The sequence below is a fragment of the Rattus rattus genome, chromosome X (assembly GCF_011064425.1).
Source record: "Rattus rattus isolate New Zealand chromosome X, Rrattus_CSIRO_v1, whole genome shotgun sequence".
Lineage (NCBI taxonomy): Eukaryota > Metazoa > Chordata > Mammalia > Rodentia > Muridae > Rattus > Rattus rattus.
This window is the reverse complement of record NC_046172.1, coordinates 70,153,786-70,172,590: the sequence shown is the minus strand read 5'-3', so window position 1 is coordinate 70,172,590 and position 18,805 is coordinate 70,153,786. Positions and strand designations below refer to the sequence as shown.

The 18,805-nt window shown below is 35.5% G+C and overlaps 1 protein-coding gene across 1 annotated transcript in view; it reads left to right on the top strand.

The window, feature by feature from the left end:
- LOC116887981 (rab proteins geranylgeranyltransferase component A 1-like) overlaps nucleotides 1-18,805 on the top strand; it is an 80,074-nt gene that overhangs the window by 47,047 nt on the left and 14,222 nt on the right. Inside the window, 5 exon segments of the mRNA XM_032889417.1 lie at nucleotides 586-697; nucleotides 1,156-1,203; nucleotides 4,715-4,769; nucleotides 4,772-4,808; nucleotides 14,021-14,139. Of these exon segments, the coding sequence (XP_032745308.1) occupies nucleotides 586-697; nucleotides 1,156-1,203; nucleotides 4,715-4,769; nucleotides 4,772-4,808; nucleotides 14,021-14,139 (371 nt within the window).

Below are 18,805 nucleotides of genomic sequence, written 5' to 3'. Positions count from 1 at the left end.
GCACTTGAAAGAAATCTTTCCATGATTTTCCTTTGAAGTAAAGTGGAAACAGATATTAAAAGAAGCTCTGTCCTTTTTTTTTCTATTTAAAACATTATCAAACGCATGACCAGATAGCTATTCTTGAACAAAAGAGAAAGCAACACTTAACAGAAAAATAAAAAGCCTTTAGTGGCTTTTACAGGCTGTGAATGATACAACATGATATTTAATCAGCTTTCTTTTCCTCCTAGAACCGTTAAAGGTGATGAAAAAGAAAGCTGATTTTTCTAAACAAAGGAACAGCTTCTATGTTTCGAAATGCGAGGAAAGCTTGGAATTATGCAATGATGCTTTACTGGACTTACACTTACAGACTAATGACTATCAAAATCAATATTTAAGTAACAGTATACATGTATTTACAGCTTAAAAGATGTCAGATTAACAACCAGAAGATATGTCTAGTTCAGTGTCAGAAAATGTAGTTGGCAATTTCTTTAAGCTTTACAGGGTTTCAGATTCAAAATCAACAGTTCATTATTTAATTTTCTCAATTACTTTATCATTAATATGATCTTTTCTCTATGCTTATCTTCTTTATAGATGTAAAGCAGTGATAGATCAGTTTGGTCAAAGGATAATCGCTAAACATTTCATTATTGAAGACAGTTACCTTTCTGAGAATACATGTTCCCGTGTGCAATACAGGTAAGGTGTCCTCCACCCCATTACACAAGGAAGGGAAAACTTCTGTCCGTGTAACCACATTGACCATTCTCACAGTTTTGTTTTGTTTTTTTTTGGTTTTTTTTGTTTTTTTGTTTTGTTTTGTTTTTTGTTTTTTTTTGACAAGTACCATGCAGAGGTATACCAAACCAAAGGGATATTCTATTTCTTACCATTCTTCCCTACTTGGTCCTGTTTTGAGGGAAGCCTAGCAGAACTTCTTCTCCTTTGCCTCAGCTGGAGTTTGTCTGTAGGTCATGCACAGCCTTCTTTCTTGAGCCAAGAAAAGATTAAAGCAGAACTTGACTGCGTTTTGACACTTTTATCCTTACTTAAATCTTTGAAACATGCCTTCTGCTGGTTACATAACATTAAATGAAACTTAGCTGTGGAATCTGAATCACTGCTTTCCTCTTTGTGCATTATGGTGGCAAATATCCAGGGCAGTTACTGATTACAGATGGATCTGTACTAAAAACGGATGCAGACCAACAGGTGATTTCGTCCTCTGTTTTTTCTTAGAAGAAAAGCTGTGTCTTTTAAAATTCGCTCAGTGGGAATTTATCCCTGCAATAAATGTCTTTACATAACATTTTTATGGCAAGAACAGTGAAAGTCCACTCCTAGCAAATTTTAAGTTTCTGTTATAGCATTTGGAGCCATGGCCCCTATGTTGTGGATTAAATCTGTAAAAGTGAGCATTCATTTAATTACTTGGCAAACATATGCCTTTTACTCAGCAGCCTGAAGGCATTGATAACTATGATAGCATGTCTGCCTTCAAATACCACATGGCCTGGGGGTACAGATAAATAGGAAGTGTAGTTCTGTGTGACAAGGATTAGTGAGGTATAGTTTAAAGAAATAATGTAGTAATTGATGTTTTACTAGGCACATTGGTCTGCCACTGTTGCTGTCAGGTCTGGGTCTCCCATGCAACCATAGGGTTTGTGAAAACATCTCAGGGAGACAGAACTGTGAAGAGAGCAAGTAGAGGCAATTCTTAGAAGAAGCTAAGCTGTGAAATGTTGCCCCTGAAGAGTGATACAAAGCAAAAGAGGGCTATCATTTAAAAGGTTGCTATGTATTTTATCTGTTTAAACAGAGTCAGCAAAGGAGTTGAGATACTCAGGCAAGAAAAAAATGTAATTGACTATTTGAAGTCCAACCAAAAGTCAGAGATGAACCAGACAAAGCATTGCACTTAGAAATGTGACATATTGAAATAAGAGGATGAAAATGGGACTATTTGTAAGTTTGGGAGTTGATGAATTCCAATCTTTAAATTACAAGTGAAGTCCTCTCTCAAGTATGGGGATTACAGACAAGTCAAACCTCAAAGCAAAACATACAATAATCACTTCATGGACTACCCTGTTCTATGTATGTTTTCTTAAGCAATGTCAATGGTCCAATCAAGTCTGAAGGTTATAGACTTCCAGGATCATGAATCTGCTCCAGCCCTCCCATCTCGTTTAATCTTTTCTTCCCATTCTGTCTCTTCATAGACATATAAACCATTATCCCTCTATCTCTTCTGATTATTATCATCTTACTTCTACTTGCTTCCTTTCCTTTGCCATAGATGCCATGGTGGGTATCCTTCTAACACCTGCAATTCCCATGTGGCCATGGCCACTGTATCAGTGAGGGCCACCTGAGAAAACTCCATAACCATGACTCCCACAACGTCATGGTTTTAGCTGCACTCAGCTGGGTCCTGCTCACATTACAAATTCTCCCACTGGTTTTTGATCACTTGCTCATTCACCTCAATGGCTAATATCAGTCTTCATTTTCTAATCGGCTCTGTTCATCTTCTTGTTTCTCTGGGTAAAATAAAATACCCACCATGCACAAAGGAACTTGAACTTCTACTGTACCACTCACAATATATGTATAGCATGACTGAAGAGTCTGTCTTTCCATTGTCCATTCATAAACTCCTTCACAGGTGCCTTTGACACATACGTGAACACTTCGGTGAACACACATACATAAAACTCACTCATACACACATACAGACACATCCACTGAGTTTTTAAATTAAACAAAATAACCCCAATCTCCTGACTGTCTCCATCTCTACTGAGTATTCATCCTGTCCCTTCTTTTTAATGGTATTTTCTCTCTTCAATTCTTGCTGCTTTCAGCTCCTGACCTCAGTCATTTTTAAACCACAGTTCAGCTTCTGCCCTGTCCGTACCAAATATATTAAAAACCATGATATTTAGGGTCGGGGCACTATTTAACGTTTTCGCCAGAACTTTCCTGATGGTTTTGATAATATTTTTTGATGCTTTTGGCATTCAAAAACACTGACAGTTCCTTCTCTGCATATCTGAAGCTATTTTTTTATCCTATCATTTAATATCAAAATTCTCTCTTCATCCTACTTCATTGTACTTCTCCTTGTACACACAACAAATGACTTTATGTATCCCCATAGTCTCCACTCTACATCAATGCAGGAGGCCACCTCCTGGAGGTCTAAGGGTGCCAGAACCATATGCCAACGGTCTGCTGGCTATCTGTCAGGAGATAGTCACTTAAAGCTGAAGCCACTGTCCCCTGTTGTCCATCTGTTTGTCATCTTGTGCTTGTTGTCACTGAGAATAGAACTGATACTATTCAAGCCACACAAATTTCCTTCTCTCTCGCATCTCCTCAACCTTTCAGTCGTACCCATGTATTTCATAAATGTGGTCTCAGTTCTTTACTTTCTCATGGTTAATTTACTATTCCCATGTATCCTATCTCTTCCCTCTAACTGTTCACCCGGCTTCAAATCAGTCTTTTTCAGATTCATCCCCCACTCTATGTAGCTGAGAAAGTTTTAATCCTTTATTACCCTAGCCCCTCCCTCTCTTCCTCTCTTTCCCTTTCTCTCTTCCCACTTCTCTTTATATCTTTACTTTGAATCGTAGATAGAACTAAGAAGCTTAGAAAACAGGGAAAAATAGGTAGCGAGTCCAGGCATACTTTATGGTGATAGTCGAGGGCTGACTAGATTCTCCCTTAACATCTTCTCTGTGAAACACCAGGCCATCAACATCTCAGCTTTCAGTTGAGGGAGGTGCTCCAGTAGAACAATACTGATTGTATCTGTGTAATAAATCATGATAATTGCAGGAACCAAAAGAAATTCTTCTATGTTGGTAGAGTCATTAAAGGAACGTTTTCAGTTATAGCTATATTTGATCCTAGTCATTTTGTGGTGGGGCATTATTTCACAGTCTTCAATCTCTCTCTCTCTCTCTCTCTCTCTCTCTCTTTGATGTTAAAGCACATTTTCTATCCTTAATAGCAAAGCAGAGGGTGGTAAAAGGAACATGGAGACCTACTTTAGAGATATCATAAGCCCCAAAATAGATGGCAAATAGGACAGTATTAGTATCAAAACAATTTCTATTTTAAAAATGTGTTATAGTTAACTTTACGGTATGAATATCAATATTCCTAGTCAAAAATGTAACCACAACATATGAGAAAAGAGATGAGTACTTTCTCTTTGTTGCATTTCCTTAAGAGGATGTAATTTCCTCAGTTGAGGATTCGATTGATAGATAACATTCAATCCATGTGACTAATTTTTTCTTAGCTCAGGAAACGATGGTCTGGTGGTCATATAAATCTTTAAACACAAGCCATATAAAAATAGAATAAGACCACCATGCTGCTATAATTGATTTCAAGAACAGGTGCTTATAACATTAATGTACAAGTTGCATTCCTTTTCTGAATAGATATATCATATGTGATAGATGGTATCATTGCTAAAAAAATTCAATTATTCATGGTTGATAAGAATCATATAAACCATGAAGAAATTGAATATTGAGACATGTGTGTTGCATGTTTTATATTTTATTCCCAAATAAAGTTATTATAAGCCAAATGCTTTCAAATATCAAAGGATATTTGGGAACTTGGAAGCATGCTCTATCAAGATAGCAAAATAAAAGAGACCTAACAGTTATTTCTGTTCCATGTTCCTGGCTTCCAGGTCTCCATTTTGACGGTGCCAGCAGAAGAGCCAGGAAGTTTTTGCTGTACAGTTATTGATTATGCTCTTCAACAATGACATCATGAGAAGACATGTAGCATAGTAAAATCTCTCTCTTTCTCTCTCTCTCTCTCCCCCCCTCTCTCTCCCTCCCTCCCTCCCTCCTCTCCCTCCCTCCCTCCCTCTCTCTCCCTCTCTATTAAGTGCTTCTTTTAAAACTTAGTTATTAAAATTTCTAATGATTATATAATATAAAAAAATTCTATATTAGACACAATACTGGTTTTGATACACACACACACACACACACACACACACACACACACACATTTGTATATATGTATATAATGAATTGCAATGTTGGAAGGCTCTATTCAAGAAAATCTTGCAAAGAGTGGTGAACTCCAGCTTTTAACTTGTTGTGGATATCTTTACAGTAAAAATGCTGTCTTGCATTCCAATTGTTCTAGCTGGGACTTCTACCAGTGTGGTGAATAGAAGCAGTGAATGCAGATGTGCATCTCTTTAAAGATACATCGCTCCCTTCTTTCTATCAGACTGGGAACTGAACATATAGCCTCTTGTATGCTAGGTGATCTAGTACAAAGCCACAACTTCCGGCTTAGTAGTAATTGTTGACTTTAACACAATTTCTTTGCTTATTTGCAGAAAATGGACATCAAGAGTGATAACCATATGGATTTAAAGAACTTGACATTAATCTTAATAGTGATTTTTACAGTGCTTAATATTTGCCCAGTACCCTAGGGAGAAGTGGGTTTCCCCTCTGTGTCTCACTTCCTCTAGGTAGGTGCGAATTCAAGTTTCCAGAACATAGCAAAATAGAGCCACAGCTAGGAAGCAAGTGTTCAGTACAAAGAAATATCCAAACTATAACAATATGCCAATTCAATTTTACCACCATAGGGTGTTGTATAAATCACTGTGAGATAGAAATGCTTTGCGTGATTGCTGACATCGCTTGACCTAATCTTTGTTGTATTTCAACAAATACAAGTCAGAGAGCACTGTAACATTTGTCTTTCTGAGCCTGGGTTACCTCACTCAATATGATCTTTTCTGGCTCCATCATCCATTTTCCTGCAAGTTCATGATTTCATTTTTCTTTGCAACTGAATAGTATTTCATAGTTTCTATGAACCACATTTTTATTGTCAGCTAAAGGACATTTAGGTATGGTTTTGATCTCATGGAGTAGACCTCAAATCCAATCAAAAGGTTGTTCGTCACTCCCGTACATCTGTGCCACTTTAACATCAGTAATTCTTGCAGTCTGGTCTCTATTGTAGGCCACAGGGGTATAGATGGACGATATTGCTTACTAATTCTCTCCTCCAGTACTCTACAGACTACCAACTTCCTGGCATCATGAGTTCGTCAGTTGGGGTACAGCTTCTAGTTGGGCACCAGATAGTCAATGGCACAAGTGTTTTCTTCAGAACTAGGAGTTTGCCATCAGGTTGTGGAGCGCAACCAATAACCGTGGCAGTAACTTAATGTTTGATGGGGACTTCTTTGGAACCCCTTTGGCCAACAATTTAGTAAGCTGTAATTCATTCCCGTCACTTGGAGCTTTTACTTGGTAGCATAAATATCTGGCTGGAATGCTGTCTCCACATGTCTAGTACTCTTCCCTTCTTCTTGTTATCTATCTCAAGTCACGGGAAAACTGCAGGCAAATATGCTGTGTTTTTACTTTGTATGTGAAAAGCTACTTCTGCCTCATTTCTTTTTCTCATTTGAAGCTCCCTGATGATAAACATGTTACTTCCTTCAGAATGTTACACCATCATTCTCTTCCAAACTACTGCTCAGTGTCTTTTGAGAGTTTTCTCTTTTCTCCTGAAGATTTGATAAAGCACATCACAGACACAATAGAACGTGTTCCTAAAATTAACTTACTTACCTCCTCAGTCTAATTCAGAAATATTTTAATTCTTTGTCTTGTCAAGCATTCTGGAAAATACTAAATAGAACTATGTTATGTGTTTAAGAGTCCACATTTTGGCTTCTCTTTTCTGGACTTCCCATATTTATTCTAATTATGGTGAACTGTGAATGATAATCCAGTTTGCTTCTGATACATAGATATCAAAAACTAAAATAGTATCCAAAAATAATTCTACATGCTGTGCAAACTTTATGTATTTTCAGGCATTTAACTATAAAGAGATTTTGAAGTGACTTGTTTTTCCTTTGCACAATCAGTAAAAAAGTACATTTCTAGATGGTCACATTAAATTTTGCGTGTGTGCGCGCGCACACACACACACACACACACACACGGAACAAAGCACCTGTATTTGCCCTGAAACCAAACAGTAATGATGGAATCCTGAGTGAAACTCATCATTCCTCTTATCGGTAGAATCACTTGACAAATGTTGGCAAGCACTGTAACTAATGTAGTTATACCAGAGTAAATCAGATGTAATCTAGATATATTCCAGGGAGGCTGACTGTATTCGTTCCTCAGAGGAAACAAAACAAGGTTTATAGGAAGGAAATTATGTGAACTTTGGTAACTTAAGGTATGGTTGTTAAAGAAATGCATTTTAAGTATTCCAGAGATTACCCAAGAGCCAATCAACTTGTTTGTAAGATGCACTTAATACAGAACTATGACTTTTATTGTAAAGATGGGCAAAGATTTAAGTGTTGAAAGATTTTGAGATGTTAAAATCTATTAATTTGTTCTTCTAACATATGTTTGATACAAACTTACTGCTTTCAGAAAGAAGCTGATAACTTCTTAAAGATACCTTTTCATACTTTAATAGTAGTCTTTAGCTTTAAAATTTTTGAGAATAATTATATATGTTAAGAACAAAATGTGATATTATGATATCACACGCACACACACACACACACACACACACTAAAATTTATGTTGTTCATGTACTTCATTCTGGTGTCCTTATCATAAACTAATCATTAAGCTTGTCGATTCTTGACTTTGACTCAAAACTTTGCACACCTTGATTCGTGTCTTTTTCCTCTTCTACCCTTGAGTGTGAGTTAGTTTCCTAGTGCACCCTTATGTGCTGAGGCTTAGGGTGTGTGTGTGTGTGTGTGACTGACTCGTGTCTGTGATGAAATGAAATAAGCTCGATGTGCGTGTTCCTTATATGTAGTTGGGAGAGAGATTGCCTATATGTTACTAACAATACTTTAATCTTCATTTGTTTGACATGTATTAAAATACCATTGTACCCCATAAATATCTAAAATTACTATATATTAATCAAATACTCAAAGCTTTGCTGAAGGAGATGGAAATGCCAACTCTCTTGGTTTGATCATTATGCATTGCATACATGTTTTATTGAATTACTGTATTATTATGCCACACAAATTTGTAAATTAAAGTAACTTTTATAAAACAGGACTATAGCCGACTTGCCCCCTGAGGAAACTAGAGATCCCTTCATTCAAAACAAAAATGTTTTTGATATCTTGTTAAATTTGTTTTCAGTATTTTAGAAGGAAATCTCATAGGAAAAGGTTAACCACTGCTTAGAAATGTATTTTGTACATACAGTCTTCAGTCACGTGTCCTTTATCAGCACACTGTACTGTGCAGTGGTGTCAGTTACTTTCTTTTAGAACTAAGACTTTATTTTAGCAATCTTTTATTATCTTTTAAACACAAGCGTCCATTTCTTCTTTGCTATATTTATAGTTTACAAGTATCAGGTCATTATTTAATACCAGTCCATTGTAAGGCTGCTAGGTGGTTAGGCCAATACTTCTCTCAACGACCCTCGCTTCTATTGTCATTTCCTATGTCTTCTTCTTTCTTCTTTATCAGGCTGTTTCCTTGCTCCTGTCAACATGCTTTCTATCAACATAATGTACTGAAAAAAAGAAAACAAACTAAACATAACATTTTAGAGTCAGAATTTTTCCACACAAACGAAAATAACTACACACAAAACTTGTTTGGAACACTGATATCTCTCTCCAGATATCTCATCTGATGTTCATGTTATACAAAGGGTCAGAAAACAAGATTAAGTAAGCTTGCCTATAATACCTGTAATAGTAACATAAAAAGTCTTTAGCAAGAACTTGGGCAGTAAATTGTGTAATGCCTTGGGTGCTTTAACAAAATTAGGAGAAAAAAACATGTATACTTCCTGGTTTTGGACTATGTGAAAAAAAAAACCCTTGCATAAGTTGCAATGATAATGAGAGACCAGTGCTTCTTAGGCTGTCCATTCCATTTAGCCCCTGATTAGGTAACTTAATGTGTCGTTTGTAAAGGCATATTGTATTCAATACTACATTAACTCAAATTCTGTTCCTAGGCCAGATTTGGTTTTGTGCTACTGGATGGTTAAAATTTGACGTTGTTTTTGTAAAACCAAATGTTGTATTATATATATCAAATGAAGAGGTTTTGTTCCCTAAAAATCACTTATGAATGAGCAAACATCATCTCTGTAACCTTTCCGTTTGACATTCAAGTTCATGGTTTTTTATAGTTGTTATTCATATGCTATGCAGTTTGAAGTTTTTTCCATACATAATAATCAGGCAGCAACAGCTGTTTTATTCTGGGATTTTATGTTACAAGAAGTTATTTATCTGTGATATGATTATAGATTTGTGAATATCATATAATAATGAATAATCTAAGGCTTTATGTAGGGTCTTGTTTGTATACTCCTTTCTGCTTTTACAACCTTAATGAGAAAATGTTACATACCTTTTAGAAAACAAGTTTAGATAATTTAAAACAGTTTTCAGTATCTTCATTTTTTTAATTGCTGCTTGAAAATGTGGCATTTGAAATTATTTTTATTAGTATTATTACAAAGTACAGATTTTACTTTACAAGCAAGCTTAATGTTTTGTTTTGTTTTTTTTTTTTTCGATCTTTAGGTTAACATTCTAGAATTTTCTCTTTACTCCGAAATCTTTCTCTGAAAGTGCAAGTTGGGTCAAGTTTTTCAAGGTTGCATTTTGAAACCAAATTATGTTACATGTCAAACTCAGTTCCCCATTTGGTACTATAAAAGGAAATAAGTTTTCTGACCCTTTCCTTTTTGTGGACCTTACCATGTATTCTTATTTGTGCTATATTACATAAATTACAGTTGACTTTATGACTACACGTGAAAGATAAATTATGAGCCACACCAGTCCCTATACATATAAGTTATGATTTCTTTGGTTATACAACAAAGCACACTTTGTTGACTAGCCTATGTTGCAAAATCCCTTAAAAACCTTTAGAACAGATTTGTGGACCTGTAGGTAGTAGAATTCTACTAATTCCTACCTTACCGCATTCTAACTGAACTTTTTCAGCAGCCATTTACTTACCATTTTTATATTGAAGGTCTTAATGCCATCCATTTTTTGTTTAAAATTCTATTGTCATTTTTTGTAAAATTATGCTTTTAGTAGAGTTGGCTTTAGCAGCGGTCGGGCAGATAACCTAATACCACTCATTGGCTTAATCATGAGGACACTGAGGCCTGAGAGAGAAACTACCTTAGCATTACAAATATAGAAAGCAGAAGGAAAATGAAAGAATCCAAGACCATATATATAATCATGGTATACTGTCTCATCCAGCTAGCTATCAGATATTTGTCTTATCATTTCTGTTGCACTCCTATGTACTTCTGTGTATTTCTTAGTGGAAATTCCATACGTTCCTAAATATCTTGTGAGAGATATCAGTGTTCTAAAACAAATTTTATAAGTAGTTATTTCTGGTTTTATATTGAAAGAATTTTGTCTTTAAATATTAGGTTTTTATATTGTTTCCTTTTCAAGTGATAACTTGTTGTCATTAGTAACTGGTTTTGGAAGGTTACTAGTTATATTCTGAGAATTAAATGTTATTTTAAAATATGATTTCTTAATGACAATACAAGTCTATATGTACTGTTCTCACAAGAATGAAATATATTGAGTTGTCTTATTAGCCCCGTAAGCCTTCAAGCAGTTGATGAATGAAATAAAAGGGGATATAGTTTGTAAATCTCACAGTTAGGATTTTCATTTTATTTTTGTCAGTAATAATTTCACATGATGCCTGTGGGGAATATCGCAACGTGTATTGCATGTTGTATAATGTTAGTAACAGTTGTCAGTAGGTGCTAGTTAAATATAATGCTTTTAGGAAAGTGTTTACCCTGCCTTATCTAATTTCTAGAGCTTATTCACATTAAGTAAGATAATTTTATGGAGAAAAATTGGATTTGTGAAATGTGACTGTTTCATAGAGAATAGGTGAAATATGACAATATACTGTATGGGCTAAGGCAGCCACATTTTTCATTATATATCCTTTGAACACAGCTATGTTTACAAATACAGTTTTTCATAAGAAAACTCAAATAATTTCATATACTGTTATTTCTAACACTATTAATATTTATTCATACTAACAAAACAATGATATCCCTGTAAGTGTATTCATTGGAATCTAGTTAGTAGGTATATATTATAAGAAAGCATATGGAATAGAAATTTGGAGAATTTCACAGGGTTGTAAACTTTTAACTATTTAAACTATTAAACATTTCTTTTAGGTTGAATAGATAATATAATTTTTATACAGCATTAATCCAAATGCCATTAATATGATTATATCTTTTCATAAGAGTAGAGAAGGCAGATGGTCCACTAGCATATAACCTGATAAGATCAAACACAGCCCAAGTTCTTCTGGGAAATCTGATTCATTTCACCATTTATGTGTTTTCTCAATTAGAAAATGATAATGTTGTTATGAGTGGAATAAAATAACATAACATGCATACAGTTATCATAGAATAATATTGTATTGTTGACAATTCTAGGATTTTCAAAATTCATTAAGAATTTTAGAAATGTATCTTATAATAATTTTGTAATTTTTGGGATTTTAATTTGAGGATGCTAAGATCTCTTTGTACTTTATTTGCTTCTGTCTTGGTAGATCAGTTTCCTGCATTTCACATAGAAACCAATTATATTTCTTACTCCCTTATCCTTAAGTGTGTATATGTATGTGCGTTTGTGTGTACACACGTCTCTTCAACAAGGCCAAAAATTAATGCCTGCTCACGACAAGAAAACTTTATTAGCAACAAATGTTCATGAAGCACTAACTAATTAAAAGTTTTTAAAACAGAGAAAAGTGGTTTTTAAAGCGTGGCCCTGCAAAGGACTCATGAGGTATAAAATGCATTGTTCAATGTAAAAAATAATACTAATTTAAAATAACAATCAAAGTCTTTAATACAAAGAAAGAAAGAAACTTATAATTCATAAACTAACCTGTATATGACTTTCTTTGGTAAACCAGAAGGGCTACAAAATTTGGGTTTTGCTCATGTTTAAAACTTCCCAGGAGTTTGGGAGAGACTCTGTGGGTAAAGTGCTTGTTTAAACATGAGGACTTGAATTTGCATCCCCACAAACCCATGTGAGAAAATGAAAAGCCCAGCAGAGCTCCACACTTCAGTGCTGAGAGCCAGAGCCAGATCCCTAGGGCTGGTTAGTAATCCATTCTAGATGAAACCCAGAGTTTCTGGCATCAGTCTAAGACTGTCTCAGAAAAGGAAGTCCTGTTGAGGAAGATATCTGGATGTCAGCCTCTGGCTGCATATACATCACACATTCTCTCACAGACAGATACACAGACTTCCTCATTTTATTCACAGATATTTTATGTCATTTGCATGTGGAATTGATTTTTATTATATATTAATTATACAAGGGACCAGTTTTCTTTGTAACATATGCATATGTTCATGTAATGTGCTTTGATAATATTCATACACCTACCGGTCTTCTTAGTGTTCCTTTCCTTCTTACAGCCTAAATACTCAGACTTTAGTTTTCATGCCCTTTCCCCTGAAATTCACTTATGAAAAAAAGGAGAGAGATTTAGTTTTTTTTTATTATTATTTTATTTATTTACATTCTGGTTATTGTGCCCCATCTTGGTCCCCCCTTTCACAGTTCCTCATCCCATTCCTCCTCCCCTTCTTGCCCCTGAGAGGATGCCCCTGCCCCACCAGGTCTCCTCTGAAAGGCCCTACCAGCAGCTGACAGAGACAGAAGCAGATACTTACACCCAAAGTTGGACTGAGGTCGGGGCCCCTAGGGGAAGGATTGAAGAAGCTGAAGGCGAGAGCAACCCCATAGCAGTGTCAACTTTCCCAGACTCCAGAGACGAGCCACCAACCAGGAGCGTACAGATCTGCTCCAAGGCCCCTGGCACATACATACAGAGGTCTGCCTTGTAAGGCCTCAGTGGGAGAAACTGCACTTAATCCTCGAGATGTTTGTCTTTTAAGTGTGATTTACTTTGGCATAACAAATTCCATCCATTTTCCTATAGGTCACATGATTTCGTTCTTTTTTGTGTGGCTGGATAAAGTTCTAGTTATGCATCTATACTATGTTTTCTGTAGCTGTGGATACAGAATGAATTTTAAAGATGAGTTTTGATTTGGGCTTTCATTATAAAATTCAAAATATCTTTCCAGGGCATTTTAAAAACTCTACTATTCTGAAACTCTTAGAGAAAATATAGATATGTATTTTAGTAGTGTATTAATAAAAAGAACTTCTTGGTACTCTTTTCTCTATTATGTTTTTTTTTTTTAACTATTTCATCTCTGTGCATTTCTATCTTCCCAGTACATAAATCTTTCTCCTTGTGTATATGCCTTCTTATATTTCTATCAGACTATAATACTTTTACTTTTTGCACTGGTATTACCTCTAAACAACATGAATTTGTAAATGCAAAAATAATTTATAATTTCTACAAATAGACTTTTTCAATGCCATTTTACAAACTTTGAAGAATTTTATGACTCAAGCTAAGGCAGCAGTATTCCCCAAAAATGGTTTTATTAAATCTGTAATGAATACATGATTATCGACCAAGTGCATACAATGGATTCTTCTTTGGGCTAAGAAATGCTCTACTTTACTCCTTCCCCAATCCTCGTGTGTGTGTGTGTGTGTGTGTGTGTGTGTGTGTGTGTGTGTGTGTGTGTGTGTGTATGGGCAACATGTACAAATGATTTCTTAAGCTTCAAAATTCGGTTTAACTGCTACTAACTTTGGGTCATAGAGTGAATTTTCTTATAACTATTATTCATACACATTTAATTTTTGTTTAACAGTAATAGTGGTAGTCCCTGTCTCCTCATTACTAGATTGTAAATTCATTGAACACAGGAACCATGACTTCCCTACTCACTACTACCCATGATAGTGCTTTGCATATGAATAAAACAGTTATGATTAACAGGAGGTCATTAGGTTTTGTTTGTCTTTAACAGATTTGGTGCATTTGACTTGTATGTCTTCTAAAACAGCAAGAGAAGATTTAGAACGGGTAGTCCAGAAATTGTTTACTCCGTATACAGAAATAGAAGCAGGTAAGGAAATGGATTAATTGTGATGGAAAGTTAATGTAACGTGGTATTCCCCTTAGATGCTACATAAATGGAACTGGAGGTGAACTAAAGAATACTACTCAGAAATAACTCTCACATACTTAATTACTAAAAATTAGTTTGAACAGTCACTGCATAAATAAGAGAAATGTTTATTTTTTAATGTTCTTATTTTTAATGAAAGTAAACACATATAGACAAAAACCCCATAATTGTCAAGATATACATTTATATGCATGTGTACTTACATGCCCCAGGAAGAAAAAGAAAGACTGTTGGAAAAATTTTTCAATTTTTGGTAGGATTACAGGCACCTTTTTACAATTGTATTTATTTTATGGGATTTTTATGAAAAAGGCATATTTTTCTTTATCAAATTTTATTTATAAAGTAATTTTTATTTAGCTTTCAGAAGATATTGATTGCCATTATTAATTGGCAAATATGTAAGTCCCAATGATTAAATTATTATCTTTAAAAGCTTCTTACATGCCAAATACTTAGCTCTACAAATTATATGTGTTTCTTTCTAATAGTTAAAGAATGTTTTTCCACTTTGAATTTTTAAAAATCATACATCTCCCCCATAAAGAGGCTACAACTAACTAGTGACTCTGAAAGAAATACCATATTTATAGTATATGAGTGATCAAGAATATAACCTGACAGGTCTTCTTCATGTATGTGATCAAAAATATAGCCTGATCGACCCTCTTCACATATGGGAAATGAAGGTAACTTTCATAAAAGCATTTTCAGGTTCACTTGAATACTTTCACTGTCCTCTATTCTTAATATTGACATTTTCTTTAAATGATCCATTTATTCAGATAGCCAGCTATTCGTGTTTACCCCTAATGATTCTATTTGTTTTAATATCGTGGGTTTTGTCTACTTTCTTAATGTAGAGATGTTACAGAGTGGGACATAAACATTTAAGACATATAAGACAAAGTGTTCCACTTATAGCTGCTAATGTAAATGTAATTTCTTTATGACATCCCCAGATGAATAAATATATTCAATCTAAAAAAAACTTCACTTTGGTTTAGATTTAGTTTATTTGCATACATTTTTTATTTGAGAGTATCATGTAACTGTTTGAGTTACTGTTAAAAATTTGATTGCAAAATTATGATAAATACACAACCATATTTCTCAACCTAATATAAATTCATAGTTGTATGTTTAGATTTTAACTGCACCTGTAACTTGTTCATAAGAACCATGAATACTGTTTTCATTTCTGGACTATTTCATAGTGTCTCTGTTGTAATTTCAGTTTGTGACTGTACCAAATAATACACTAAACACATAATTATTCTTTACTTTCTAAATGCATTTAATTTTCTGGTTTGCAAAATCAAGCTGACGGAAATTACATGTTCCTTAACTGGCATCCACTAGCCATTTTAGATTTTTAAGATTAATCTTAATGTTTAAAGTGATCCCAGTTTGAAATGATGTATTGTTTGGAACCCGAGTGAAATCCTTTAGCAAGAACTATGCCAGAGGGGTCCTCAGGTGCACTGAGGCACTGCAAAGCTAGTTTTCACTGACACATGGGCCTTTTTATCATCAGGATGAGGTAGTGGTCATATTTTAATTAAAATGTCAGAACAAATACTGTTGGAGTTATTGAAAATGAATCACCAGATAAACTGAGCACTGGGCCATGGCAGGTCAAAGAGGCAAAGTCACCTGCAGAAAAGAACTCAATTCATCTTCCTGCCTAAATGAGGAAGAAGGAACTTTATGAGCAATATGAACTTTTAATACATTAAAACACAATCTTCTCTAACAAAAGCTTGAATTTTCCCAGGCTTTGATTGTGTTTTGATTATTTGACATTCATCTGAAACTTTATAGTTAAAATAATATAAATATTTTTGCTGAAACACAAAATATTACTGTATGGCCCTGTTTTCTTTTTCATTTAAATTCTACATTCTACATGGTGTTATGCATCATCAGCCGTTATTAAAATGAGCCTAGTCACCTTACAAGGAAGTTCATTTCATGCAAAGGATGATATTCTCTTTACCACTGTAAGACTGATTATGTGTGTATGTGGAGAATTATAGTGAACTTCTAAAGACTCCCTGTGTTTCTTACCTTTTCAGTTCATGGGTATCTGTCTAGAATGTAACATTCAGATCTGCCCTCTCCAAAGAAATAATAGTCCTCTCACCCACACACCAGGATCCTTTAAGCACATCACATACCTTGAAATATCAGATGTTTTATGCTTAATGAGCCTCATTTTGTACATTAGAAACTGAGGAGATTGCTTACAATTCGTTCCTTATGTAGAGTCTAGAATGCCCTTGTAAACACCGAGACGTGTTTATGTAAGTGGTATATGAGTCTTAGTGGCATAATTTCCCTGATTACTTATCTTACCCAGAAATAGAAGAATTTTCCATACAAGGTAAAACAGCATTTCATTTAGTACAGTATTTTTTAACTGTCTAGAAAGTAACATTATCACAGTATCATCTGGGTTGCCTCTCATTCTATTGTAGTCATTTCTATCTTTAAGAACAGTGCTTTCCTAAAAACAATTTTCCTTCATAATTTATGCATGTGGTGGCTTATTTTTTATTTCACTTTTATGTGTTCGAGGGCTCCAGCAACTTAACTAAATTAGCTTACTTGCTCCCTGCTCATGGCATGCACTTATAGACATTGCTTGTTTTTATTTAGTTTGCCTTCAGTACTTTTCTCTTACATGGTTTATTCAGTGCAAACTCTTGTTTAATTAGCACAATCTTCATTTCACCCATTGCTTCTTTGTCTACCGTATCGTGTCATCCAGCTGATTGAAATGAACTATTGCTCAGCGGCTTTAATAGTTGTGACGATTATTTGCTTCAGAGTGCATATTATTTTTCGAGCTTTCTCTGTCTCTGCCTCCAGCTGACCCCCGAGAAAGATGAAGCAATTACTTGCTTCTTGGAAGGTTCTAAGGTCAAAGCTTGATGGCTCCGTTATATCCAGACCATTGATCTTCAGGCTATGTCAATTTTCACTTTCCCCATAGTTTTTTGTCAAAGCTTTAACCTTTGTGAAATCTGTTCCCTAAACTCTGTTGGACTATTCATTTGCCCATCTCAAATTGAATGAAAGCTGTCCTCTGAGACAGATAACATTTATGAACTACAAGATAGGCTCACTTAATATATACCTAGACATGCCCTTGGCCCCATTAAGACCTTCCATACCTTAGCTCACTTCCTTGCTGCAATATTTGATGCCATCACATTTAGGTAGCATTTCCCTGTGATAATTTGATGCATGACTTGTAGGTGGTGTTTTACAAGTAAATTCTCACAGTTCAGTGAAGCTAAACTCACCAATCAGTTTAATAAAAACCACATGATTTTAGCTGCAACATATCAGTTTCTTGCATTCTTTTGCCACTTACTGTGCACCTACATGAACAAGTGGTACTTCAGATTTAAATCTTAGCATCAGAAAGATCCCTTGAAGCTGGAGAGAGAGCTCGTGGTTAAGAGTATCTGCTCTCTCACAGCTGAGGAATGCCAAATGGCCGAGAAACACCTAAAGAAATGTTCAACATCGTTAGTCATAAGGGAAATGCAAATCAAAACAACCCTGAGATTTCACCTCACACCAGTGAGAATGGCTAAGATCAAAAACTCAGGTGACAGCAAATGCTGGCGAGGATGTGGAGAAAGGGGAACACTCCTCCATTGTTGTTGGGATTGCAGACTGGTACAACCATTCTGGAAATCAGTCTGGAGGTTCCTCAGAAAATTGGACATTGAACTGCCTGAGGATCCAGCTATACCTCTCCTGGGCATATACCCAAAAGATGCCCCAACATATAAAAAGACACGTGCTCCACTATGTTCATCGCAGCCTTATTTATAATAGCCAGAAGCTGAAAAAGAACCCAGATGCCCTTCAACAGAGGAATGGATACAGAAAATGTGGTACATCTACACAATGGAATATTACTCAGCTATCAAAACAATGACTTTATGAAATTGTAGGCAAATGGTTGAACTGGAAAATATCATCCTGAGTGAGCTAACCCAATCACAGAAAGACATACATGGTATGTACCATTGATAAGTGGCTATTAGCCCAAATGCTTGAATTACCCTAGATGCCTAGAACAAATGAAACTCAAGACGGATGATCAAAATGTGAATGCAGAGCGCTCCTGAGAGACACAGCCAGAAGACAGCAAATACAGAAGCGGATGCCAGCAGCAAACCACTGAACTGAGAATAGGACCCCCGCTGAAGGAATCAGAGAAAGAACTGGAAGAGCTTGAAGGAGCTCAGACCCCATATGTACAGCAATGCCAAGCAACCAGAGCTTCCAGGGACTAAGCCACTACCTAAAGACTATACATGGACTGACCCTGGACTCTGACCTCATAGGTAGCAATGAATATCCTAGTAAGAGCACCAGTGGAAGGGGAAGCCCTGGGTCCTGCTAAGACTGAACCCCCAGTGAACTAGACCTTTGGGTGGAGGGCAGCAATGGGGGGAGGGTTGGGGGGGGAACACCCAAAAGGAAGGGGAGGGGGAGGGGGATGTTTGCCCGGAAACCGGGAAAGGGAATAACACTCGAAATGTATATAAGAAATACTCAAGTTAATAATAATAAAAAA